The sequence below is a fragment of the Ceratotherium simum genome, chromosome 22, assembly GCF_057802395.1.
Source record: "Ceratotherium simum simum isolate JZ-2026a chromosome 22, ASM5780239v1, whole genome shotgun sequence".
In the NCBI taxonomy this organism is placed as follows: Eukaryota; Metazoa; Chordata; class Mammalia; order Perissodactyla; family Rhinocerotidae; genus Ceratotherium; species Ceratotherium simum.
The window spans coordinates 33081343-33092083 of NC_141921.1; the positions used below are offsets into that span (position 1 = coordinate 33081343).

The window sequence follows — 10741 nt, forward strand, 5'->3', positions numbered from 1 at the left end:
CAGGGCCAGTCTTCCTCACAAAAAATAAAAATCAAATAAATAAATAAAATATAATAATTTATAGTGCTCTGCAGGCACAATGGTCTGTTAATAAGAAACAAGTTTAAGGATATACAAGGAGGATCTTTGATCAAATTGGTCAGTAGAGCTGATATAATATATAACCCCATTTGGAGATGATGTCAAAAGCCCAAATTGAAGACCCTGGCTGAATGGTTCTCCTGGCCCCTTTCCTGGGATAGGCTGTGCTGCTGCCTCTGCACACAGTAGGTGCTCTGTGTTTGCTGAATGATAGGAATAAATACAGCTTTCCAAGTTGGTTATTGAAAAGCCACATACAATAAGTATTCCTGAGGAACTATGAAATCCTGAACAATAGGGCAGGAAGCCACCTCCTCCTCTAGTGACCCCAGCCCTCAAGAGTCCAGCTGAAGGCTGCAACAGGAAGCCCCTCACCCACTGTCTTTTCTCCCCCTCTTCCCTACTACCCTCCCCCCATCCCCAGCCCAGGAGCACCAGATGCAGTCCTGCTTCCCATCCGCTCTCAGCCTCTTCTCCTCCACTCTCTGGAGGGTCCCAGGTGAAGAAAGAGAAAAGCATTTACTCACAGAAGGAGGCAAGCAGCCAAGCTGCGCTTAGAGAGCCGTCCTGCCCCCAGGCAGGCCTGAGGAATAAAGAAACAGCAAACAGCGACAGGACAAAGAAGGACTTAAAGCACTGGAGCAAGGGGGAGAAAAGGCCTCAGAAAGTTTACAAAGCAATCTGTCAGAGAAGGAATGAAAAGGGACCCCGCTGGGCTGAGGGGCTCAGGCGCCCGCCTCACCTTAGGCCTGGTTAGAAACCTGCAATTACTTAGCCAAAGTCTGAACCAATCCCCCTCCTCCTTGTCCCAGAGGTTTCCCTGAGCGTGAAGCCTCAATTTGCTGGGTTTCTGGCAGCCCCAAATACCTCTGCTCTACTGGGCTCACTACACCATGTGCTTGAACCCACCAAACTGGCCCAGCTCCCAGTTCCCTCTAGATTTCTAGCAGAAACACTATGTGAGGAAAAGGTCACCAGCAGATCCTCACAGCTATGGAGCCACTCTGACTTCCCAGATTTTCAGAGCCAGTGAAAATATCCACAGGCCTTTCTGGAAGTCTCCCCTGCCAGTAACGGCAGGATTGATAATAACAACAGCTATCATCTGAGTGCTTACCCCGTGTGGAGTGCTTAAAGTCATATCACTTAGTGCTCACCACCGCCTTAGGTGTGATTACCCCATTTTACAGAAAAAGAAATGGGCCTGGAGAGATTAAATAACTTTCCAAAGGACACACAGCCTGGATTCCAAAGCAGGTCTGTCTGACCTTGATGCTCATACTCTCCCCACAGAGGGACACTGCCTCTTGGGAATCCTCTATGATTCCATTTTTTTGTGGTACTCATACCAGTTTTAGATGGGGTAGGATGGTACAATTCTGTGGTATCTAAAGAATTCCTAGCCTCACAGTTGGGGGTGAGGCATGGGAGTGGGAGAGTTTGCCTGACGTCTGGGTAGGGTCCTAGTTCTTTTTAGACACTTGAGTAATTTAACCATAAATAACTGGGCACTGGGAACAGGACACTCACTAATAAAAGCATAGCCTGGAGTCATGTTCAGGAAAAAAAAAAAATTCAAGTCACTCAGTGGGTGGATGTATCCGCAAAACAAAAGAAAAGCCCCTTTCCCAGCCCAGGCAGAGAAGTCTCCTGTACAGTTAAGAGACAACAGGCTTCTGGGCACGTAGCCAAGGTTCTGGGGATATTTATAACTTGAAGAGGGTGGGAGTCCCTAATAAGCTGCTATATTCTTTTTCCATCACTTCCCTCTCCAAGGCTACAGCGAGCTCAGAGCTCTTCCCCACGCAGAATGCCTGCTTTCCCTACTCCTGGGCTTCCATTGTCTAATTTTCTCCTCCTGGCTGGGGAAAGGGAAGGCTGCAAGCCCTTCCGTTCGGAGGAACTCCAGTTGAATACAGTTTAGCTGCTAGTGGTGTTTCTTGGCTAGCTCCTGTGGTCTTAGGGATCTGCCCATGAGCCTGCGGTTTCTCTGAGCTGCCTGCGAGTCTGAGGTCTCGGGAATCTGAGTCTTGGGGATCCGCCTACGATCTCTGGGCTTTACCTGCAAGTCTACGGATTCGAGATCTACCTGGAGGTCTGAGATATCCGGGATCTGCCAGTGATCTCTAGAACCTTTCCGAACGCCTAAAGTCTCAGAGAACTCTGCCTGCGGATTTGGAATCTGTTTGAGGCCTCTCGGATCTTGGAGCTGGCGATCTAGTGGATTTTTTGCGGGACAGGAGGTAAGTCTGTTCGTTCCCAACTGGAGTTTTCGGCTTCCTACCTTCAGCCGGTCAGGAACTGCTAACATCCCGAGGGCCCGCCCGGCTCAGGCCCTCAGAGGCCCACGATCCCATCGGTGCGGGAGGCCGCCAGGAACCCTTTTAGCAGACAAGCCCTCAGGGATGATAAGGACGGCCCTTCCCAGCGCTGGGGCTGGCTCGCTCCTCCTTACGCGCCCTATCCCACACCCTCGCTTCTGCCTGCCCTCTGGGTTTTCGCTTCCCACCCGCTGGGCGCAACTCAGCCCGCCCCGCAACAGGCACCCTCTTTAGAACGACGCGGTCGGACGCGCCTATAGGGTTAATAGCGATGGAGCCTGGACACAGCCTGGCCCCGCTGCTGACCGCACTTGCTAGCGGCTGGAGGCGCGGGGCGTCCTGGGAGTTGTAGTCTGCCTAGCAGGGTGCAATGCCGCAGGCACTGCCGGGAGGCGTAGTGCGTGGGCGGAGCTCAAAGTTCCAGCGCGGCCTCTGAGTCTCCCCCAGGGAGTGGGCGGCTGCCGCTTTCCTCTCAGGCTTGTGCTGTCAAATGAGTGCTAATCCCAGCGGAACCCAACACAGGCCAGCGCCTAATTTAGGCCCGACGTCGCAGTTAGGTCCAATTCAAGATAAACTTCTAGGGACCAGAGGAGAAGCAGGGCAACCTCCCTGGCCTGATCAGGTTGTGGTCCCCAACAGAAGAAAGCGGAAGATATTCTGCCCTGGCTAGGAGGACGCGCTTCTTTCTTCACCCTTTTGTTCTTTTCCCTCCTTGGCTTTTGGCCTCTGACTGGCCTTTGTACGCCGGAACGGAACTCCAACTCCCGGCAGGCCACAGGGGCAGGCGCAGGCGTGGTAGAGGAGCTCAGCCAGGCTACAAGAGGCGGGCCTAGTGCTCGGCATCTAATTGGCAGAGCCTTTTGCGAGCTTCGCTCGCTGATTGGCTGAGGCAGCTGCCGGAAAGGGCCCAGCCTCGAGATGGAAGAGCGGAGGCGTTCTGTGGGCTGGGCTGAGCGCCTCCTCCCTGAGACAGCATCTGCTTGGCTCCCGGCTCGGGAGGGACCGAGTTAGGGGGCTGTCTTAGTAAATTGCGGCAGTGCCTCCGCCCCATGGTGGCGGAGACGCAGAGGGCGGGTCGCACTCGAGGGTCAGGGAGGAGAGTGACCCGGCCCGGGTCCAGGGCCCTCCCCACCCGCCTGGCGGCCAGAACTCCAGCCCTGGGGAGTGGGCAGGGCCTGTTTTCTGTGCCTCACGCCCTGCTTTTCGCCTCCTTTAGCGCTGTCTGCTAGCTGCTTTTCCTGCTCTCTCTTCTGGGAGGTGAAACCTTGAGCCCGCGATGGCAGCCACCCTGCTCATGGCTGGGTCCCAGGTAAGCCGGGGGTGGCTTCTGGGACCCTGCCTCTGCTTACCCACCTCGTCCCGGCATTTCTTTGCTCCGCACATCCCGGTGGGAAATTCCCTGGAGTTAGTAATTCGGTCGCTTCGGTATTCTGCCTCCAGGGACCCGGTACCAGGCCAGTATAGCCACAAACAAGCATTTATTGAATACCTGCTGTATACCTTTAAATAATGGGGAGACAGAAGATGGATGAAAAGGGCCTCCCCGCCTGCTCATATCTGTAGGGAAACAGACGCATCCAGTAAACCGTGATACAACGTGATAAGAACTCTATTTGCCATGGAACAAAGTTGCTGTGGTGTGGGAGCCAAGAAGTGAGAGTGATTAATTCTATCAGAGGGGTCCGAGGGAGGAGTGGAGTGGAGCCGAGGGATGAGGGGCACTGAAGAACAGTTGGTACTGCAACAGAGCCTTAAAGAATAGTAGGATTTCACTAGTCTGAGAAAGGTATTCCAGGAAAAGAGGAACATTGTGAGTAAAAGTATGGAGCGATGTAGGTGCTGGATGTGTTCTGAGAAATATATGGCTAGGATAAGGTTCCAGAGTAGGGCGGGGATATGAGGTCATGCCACCAAAGCAGTCAGCTCGTAAATTGCTCCCTTCTTTACCACATCTCTTTTTTGCTTGTTTATTTATTTATTTATTTTTTTTGCACTCTACAGATCAGACTTAATACCTTTTGCTTCCTCAACAATTCTAGCCATATCTCTAATTTCAAGAAGAAAACCTGGTACTAACCTCCTAGATGCCAAGTAATGAGGAAGCATTGTGTGATTTCAGGCACCTGTGACATTCGAAGATATGGCCATGTACCTCACCCGGGAAGAATGGAGACCTCTGGACCCTACACAAAGGGACCTTTACAGGGATGTTATGCAGGAGAATTATGGAAATGTTGTCTCGTTAGGTAAGTAAGGATTCTCTATCTTTTTTCAACCCACATTTTTGAGACTGTCAAAAATGGCTTAGTTCTTTCAACACAACCCTAGTTGTTTGATTTTTAAAGCACTTAATTGGATATTGGCTTGAGTTGAGTCCTCAGGCAAATCTTTGAGTGTGGAAACGTGAAGGTCATGTTGTCTAAAATGAAAGAATGTTTCTGCACATTTTAGAAACATTCAGATTTCTTGGGCCCTGAGTCATCTGCCATTCTCCAGCCTGTTTGTACAGATCACTGACCAAACAGGTCTGACATCATGGTGCTTGCCAGGATATAAATGCCCCTGTAAACTGTGCTCTTACTAGAAGATGAGGGGTATCTGACCCAGGTTCAAGGGAGGGCAAAAGCCACCTTTTTGTGTTTGTTTTGGCTTCAGAACCCCAACTTTGCCTCAGGTCCTTTATTTATCTGGAGTAGGTACTTGTCTAGAGATGTTTTAGAGTTGATCATAGATTTTGAGTGTGTCAGATGTTGTTCCAGGAGAATCCTGAACTAAATGAGATCACAGATTCTGTTAGAGACAGTAGCTAATTTTTTTGATAGTCTGCAAACCTGTCTGTTCTTTTAGCTATCCTTTCATCTGGCTGTAATTAGAATAGACAGTAATATTCTTGAGCTGAACAGTCTTCTGACTCACTTTGTCTCCTGTTAGGACTTGACAGAAGTTAGCAGTCATGTATGTTCACTAGGTCATCTGCCACTCATTAAGACTAATCCTTTTTCTGAAATCTTTATTCCTGTAGCCTTTTCCAGAACAAAAGGTGACTGTGAAGGGTTTCCTTTTTAAATTGAGCTCTGATGTCCCAAATTTCTTGGATCCTTCCGTTAGAAATGCAACTAGAAATTAAGTTATCTACCCAGATCTATTGCAGTCTGTAACCCAAATATTCCACTCAATCCAACAAAAACAAGAAATGAGAATCTTAAAGAAATGTAAATTTAAATTTAGATGTGTATGGTCCAGCACAAGGAACACTAGTTAGAAGGATGGAAGCACCAAAAAAAAAGGGAGAAAAAAATTCTTAAATAATGTTTACAATGCTTCTTTACCTCAAGATTCTTCAGACCCTGTAATATGTTATCAGGAATTGTGAATTTCTAAGAAGAGAGACCCTTGTCTCCCAGCATACCTAGTAGCCTCTTTCTGAAGAGTGCACCAAGAAACACAACTTGGAAAAGGCAGTGTCTGGTAGACACTTTCTTGTAGACAGTGGTTGTATATTTTGATTTTCATCTGAAGACTGTATTTAATCGATGCCAAGAATGTTCTGAGCCAGGCATCTTTTTTCCCTTCCCCAGCCTTGCCACCTCTATTTCCCATAAAAAGCCACTGGAAGTAGCAAGTAACATTTGCCAGTCACTTTTCCTGTCAACTCAGACTTGATATAGGTAGATAAAAATTCATTTTTCTCCATGCTAACCCAGTAGGTTCTTAGTAAATATCATGTAATAGTAATGATGAGCGCTTGACAAGAACATACACATACACACATGCATTCATCTAGAAAACATCTCTAGGCTCTTGGCTTTTAGAGATTCTAATTTAGAGTCTCTTATATTTTCTGTCTCTGGTTGTTTTTTTCTTTTGAAACCAAGAAGATATATAATTTTCATAAAGAACCATTAATGGTAGTGATACAGAGCATGAGCTTTTATTAGGCCTGGATTTGAATCCTGGCTCCACCATGACTGCTAAATAACCTTCTGCAAGTCACTTCTCTGGGTCTTGGATTTCTCAGTCATAAAGTGGAAATCATCATAAGGCCTGACTCTCAGGGTGGTTGAGGTAATTCATTTAAAGAACTTAGCACAGTGCCTGGTACACAGTAGATAATTCTTTGTGCATTTACCAGTATTATTATTTACCCTTTGTTACAGATTTTGAGATCAGGAGTGAGAATGAGGTGAATCCAAAACAAGAGATGAGTGAAGATGTAGAATTTGGGACCATGTCTGAAAGACCTGTTGGGAATACTGAGAAAAATCCTGAAAGTGAAGAGGCCTTTGAAAGCAGGGAAAGATCAGAAAGACAATGGGGAGATTTAACAGCAGAAGAGTGGGTAAGCTATCCTCTCCAACAAGTCACTGATCTTCTTGTCCACAAAGAAGTCCACACAGGCATCCGCTATCATATATGTTCTCATTGTGGAAAGGCCTTCAGTCAGATCTCAGACCTTAATCGACATCAGAAAACCCACACTGGAGACAGACCCTATAAGTGTTATGAATGTGGAAAGGGCTTCAGTCGGAGCTCACACCTTATTCAGCATCAAAGAACACACACTGGGGAGAGGCCCTATGACTGTAATGAGTGTGGGAAAAGTTTTGGAAGAAGCTCTCACCTCATTCAGCATCAGACAATCCACACTGGAGAAAAGCCCCACAAATGTAACGAGTGCGGGAAAAGTTTCTGCCGGCTCTCTCACCTAATCCAGCACCAAAGGACCCACAGTGGGGAGAAACCCTATGAGTGTGAGGAATGTGGGAAAAGCTTCAGCCGGAGCTCTCACCTAGCTCAGCACCAGAGGACCCACACAGGCGAGAAGCCTTATGAGTGTAACGAATGTGGACGAGGCTTCAGTGAGAGATCTGACCTCATCAAACACTATCGAGTCCACACAGGGGAGAGGCCCTACAAGTGTGACGAGTGTGGGAAGAATTTCAGTCAGAACTCTGACCTCGTGCGCCATCGCAGAGCCCACACGGGAGAAAAGCCGTACCACTGTAATGAATGTGGGGAGAATTTCAGCCGCATCTCACACTTGGTTCAGCACCAGAGAACCCACACGGGGGAAAAGCCGTATGAATGTAACGCTTGTGGGAAAAGCTTCAGCCGAAGCTCTCATCTCATCACACACCAGAAAATTCACACTGGAGAGAAGCCCTACGAGTGCAATGAGTGTTGGCGAAGCTTTGGTGAAAGGTCAGATCTAATTAAACACCAGAGAACCCACACGGGAGAGAAGCCCTATGAGTGCGTGCAGTGTGGAAAAGGTTTCACCCAGAGCTCCAACCTCATCACTCATCAAAGAGTTCATACGGGGGAGAAGCCTTATGAATGTACAGAATGTGAGAAGAGTTTCAGCCGGAGCTCAGCTCTTATTAAACATAAGAGAGTTCACACCGACTAAGTCCTGTAATTATGATGACTCGGAAATGATTCATTTGAAGGTACAATTTTATTTGATATCAAAGAGCTCTCTCAGGACTGAGCTGCTTTTACCATACTGATTTTCCTTGTTGTGGGCCAAGGTTTAGAACATCAAAGAAGACAGGCCACTTGAAATGCTGACCCATAGCTTTTGGAATGTTATCCCCTCCTCCCAAACAGTGATTTTTATTCACTTGAACGACTTGATCAAAATCAGCCTCACAAGTAACTGGAAATATGAAGACCAGGGGATAAATGCTGGTAAATGCTCGAGCCTGGTAATGGAGTAAATCTTTAAAAGTTATTTCTCCCATCCTTGGGTCAAAGAACTGTGCTAAGGGAAATGTTGGACTGTGATAGGGTGGTCACAGCTGCTTTGGAAAAAGACAGCCAGAGACTTTGCCTCAATTGCCATACCTGTTCACTCACCATGGTAGTTGGGCACACATATCTTCCCCTTCAAAGGGCTTTTCCCTTGAGTTGCTCATGCGTTTGTATCTTTCTGTCTTCCTGAGAGCAGGATTCTGCACAATGAAGGCACTGATCATAACTTTTCTCCTCATTGTTTCTAATCAACTTTTTTAAAGCTTGCATCTTTGTGAAAGCTAACTGAAGACACAGATTGAGACGAAAAATGAGATACAGGTTTGGGGACCAAGGACTCATCAGCGGTGGTGACTTCAGCAAGAAATGTCTGCTGTTGTTATTGCCATTAATCATAATTTATTAATTTTCTTTGGGGATCACTGTAGGGAACATTGTAGCGAAAATATCTTCAAGGACAGATAGGACCGTAAGTGATGATGGAGTGTAAGTGGAACTGACCGCTTCAGGGAAGGACGCACAGAGCCCCTTCCCAAGGAACACAGGTCATGTTTCTTTCAGATCAATTCTCCCTATACTGCTAACTCTCGAATTTGATAAGGGCCACATCCCAGCGTTATCTTAGCTTGCATAAGGGCATCTGTTTGTACAGGAAAACATGTATTCCTGTGGTTTTTCCAATAGCAGAAACTGAATTCACACAGAATTAGCATGTTCTTGGGTGATGTTGATCATGTGACAGAACTGCAGACATAACTCCAATGTGAGAAGTGTCCTTTGTTTTCTTTCTTTATGGAAAAAACATTTCAACACTGGTGCTCTAGTGTGCACTCTCCTGTAAGATCTGTCTTTGTACAGAACTAAGCACTTGTCTATATGTGTCAGTCAATTGTGGGAGATCGTGACCGGACAAATAGGTTGATTGTCCTGTTCTCAGACTGAGTTATCTTCTCTTTGGCCTAGTCACAAGGAATTAATAAACCTAGATAGGAATGTATTTCCATCCTTCCAGCTTGCAGATATGAGTGGTTAAAGTAAAGGTTGACCCAATTTAAGCCCAGTAGTGTCAATTTTCCTTATCTCAGCCCAAATAGGAATTAAGAAATATCCCAAATGTTGATGCTTATCCAAGCATTTGGAGAAGGGAGTGGGAAAGTATTGATGCCCAGGAGATGGGATGGAGTGAGGAATTTTTTTTTGGCGCATGCATGCCCCAAGTTATTTCTACTGTGCTTTATTGTGAGTGTTGTAACATTTGAAAAATTCTTTTGCCATAGCTCTTTGGTACTTGGTGTTAAAGGAGCCAGTGGTCTCTCTTGGGTAGTGTACTATAGTGAGTTATTATGGCCCACAGCTGTGTGGGACTGCATCCCTTGCAAATGGCACAACCTCGAAAGTAACAAAATAAAAAACTACTCCACCAAGGAGATTTCTTTATGTTGCCACTCCTATTTAACTACAAACTCGGGCAGGGGGCATGTTTTTTGTTCTATACAAAATCTAGCCAACTGGGTATTCATATTTTAATTGTTGAATGACTTACATGTTCTTGATGACTAAGCTCGAATATGTTTTTTCCTGTATCAGTGTTGCTGATGGTTTTAACGAATATCAGAGTTCTCCTGTTGTTTCTGTGAGCCGCTACGAGCATCAGCTTTGGAGTGGCCATAGAAGACAGCATTTCCATGATCTAACTGTATTTCACCCCCTTTTCCTTCCCTACTCTCCTGCCCCACCCCAGCCTGTTCGTGCTGCTGCTTTTGGCTTCTAAGTGCCCCAGCCATCTCTCCCTATATGTACACTCCAGCTGAGAAGTTAAGAGGGCAAGGGCCAGACCAGCTCTGTTTCCTCTCTTTCTGCCAATTGCTGCCCATCTGCTGTGCTGAACTTTGTGTAGAAGTTGTGCATCAGATTCTCTCTGCTAATGCGTTTTGCATGCCTTCTGCTCCCAAGTCTCTAGCTGCTTCTGCACATACCCTGAATGCTTTGTGCCTGTTTTCTATGGTTGTGGAGAGTGAGTGAACGAGTAAGTACGTAGAGCAGTTTTCCTTATGGTATTGGTCACAGTTATCCTAGTGTCTATCTACATCTGTATTATTCTAATAATATTCTATAATTAAAAGTATAATTTTTAAAATCAAAAAACTGAGAATTATTTTAGTAATCCAGCACTGATTCATAAAATGTCTTTTCATCAGATTCATTAAAATTGGGCACAGTTGTCTTTACATTGATGCATTTGTATAGACGTTCTTGTGGAAATTTGGAAGTACAGCCTCTTCACATGTTGGTGAGCTCTGGATGTTACCATATTTTGGGAAGATGCAAAAGCCTGGACAGTTTCCTGTGAAGATTAGGCTGGTGGCAAAGCAACGTGGAAATATTTGGTATGGGTGATTCATTGGCTTTGGAGAATGAAAAAACCAGAAAACAACCACATCCAAGATGAAAAATGAGAGGAGGCCTTGTTGCTTTAAGGAGATATTTTTGGGTATCTGATAAGAATACTAAAACAATTTCTACTGAACTGGTGTTGGGATCCCAGAACAGAGATACTCTTAAAAACAGCCGAAAGCTGTCTATTC

The 10741-nt window shown here is 46.2% G+C and overlaps 1 protein-coding gene across 2 annotated transcripts; it reads left to right on the forward strand.

Moving 5' to 3' along the window:
* ZNF436 (zinc finger protein 436) lies at positions 1 to 10384 on the forward strand. 2 transcript variants are annotated; one of them, XM_004425710.3, is made up of 4 exons: positions 1 to 2324; positions 3619 to 3711; positions 4522 to 4648; positions 6560 to 10384. In XM_004425710.3, the coding sequence occupies exons 2-4, from the start codon at positions 3679 to 3681 to the stop codon at positions 7810 to 7812; spliced, it is 1413 nt and encodes a 470-aa protein (XP_004425767.2). In that variant the 5' UTR covers positions 1 to 2324; positions 3619 to 3678; the 3' UTR covers positions 7813 to 10384. The 2 variants fall into 2 exon arrangements, with proteins under 2 accessions (XP_004425767.2, XP_087302703.1); XM_087446577.1 differs by lacking the exon at positions 3619 to 3711.
* The last annotated feature ends 357 nt before the right edge of the window (positions 10385 to 10741 follow it).

Bases quoted from the DNA above. Each gene is read 5' to 3' on its own strand.
- ZNF436 (XM_004425710.3), top strand. From the start codon at position 3,679: ATGGCAGCCACCCTGCTCATGGCTGGGTCCCAG. The intron at 3,712-4,521 runs GTAAGCCGGGGG...GTGTGATTTCAG, and splicing joins TGCTCATGGCTGGGTCCCAG to GCACCTGTGACATTCGAAGA. The intron at 4,649-6,559 runs GTAAGTAAGGAT...CCTTTGTTACAG, and splicing joins TGGAAATGTTGTCTCGTTAG to ATTTTGAGATCAGGAGTGAG.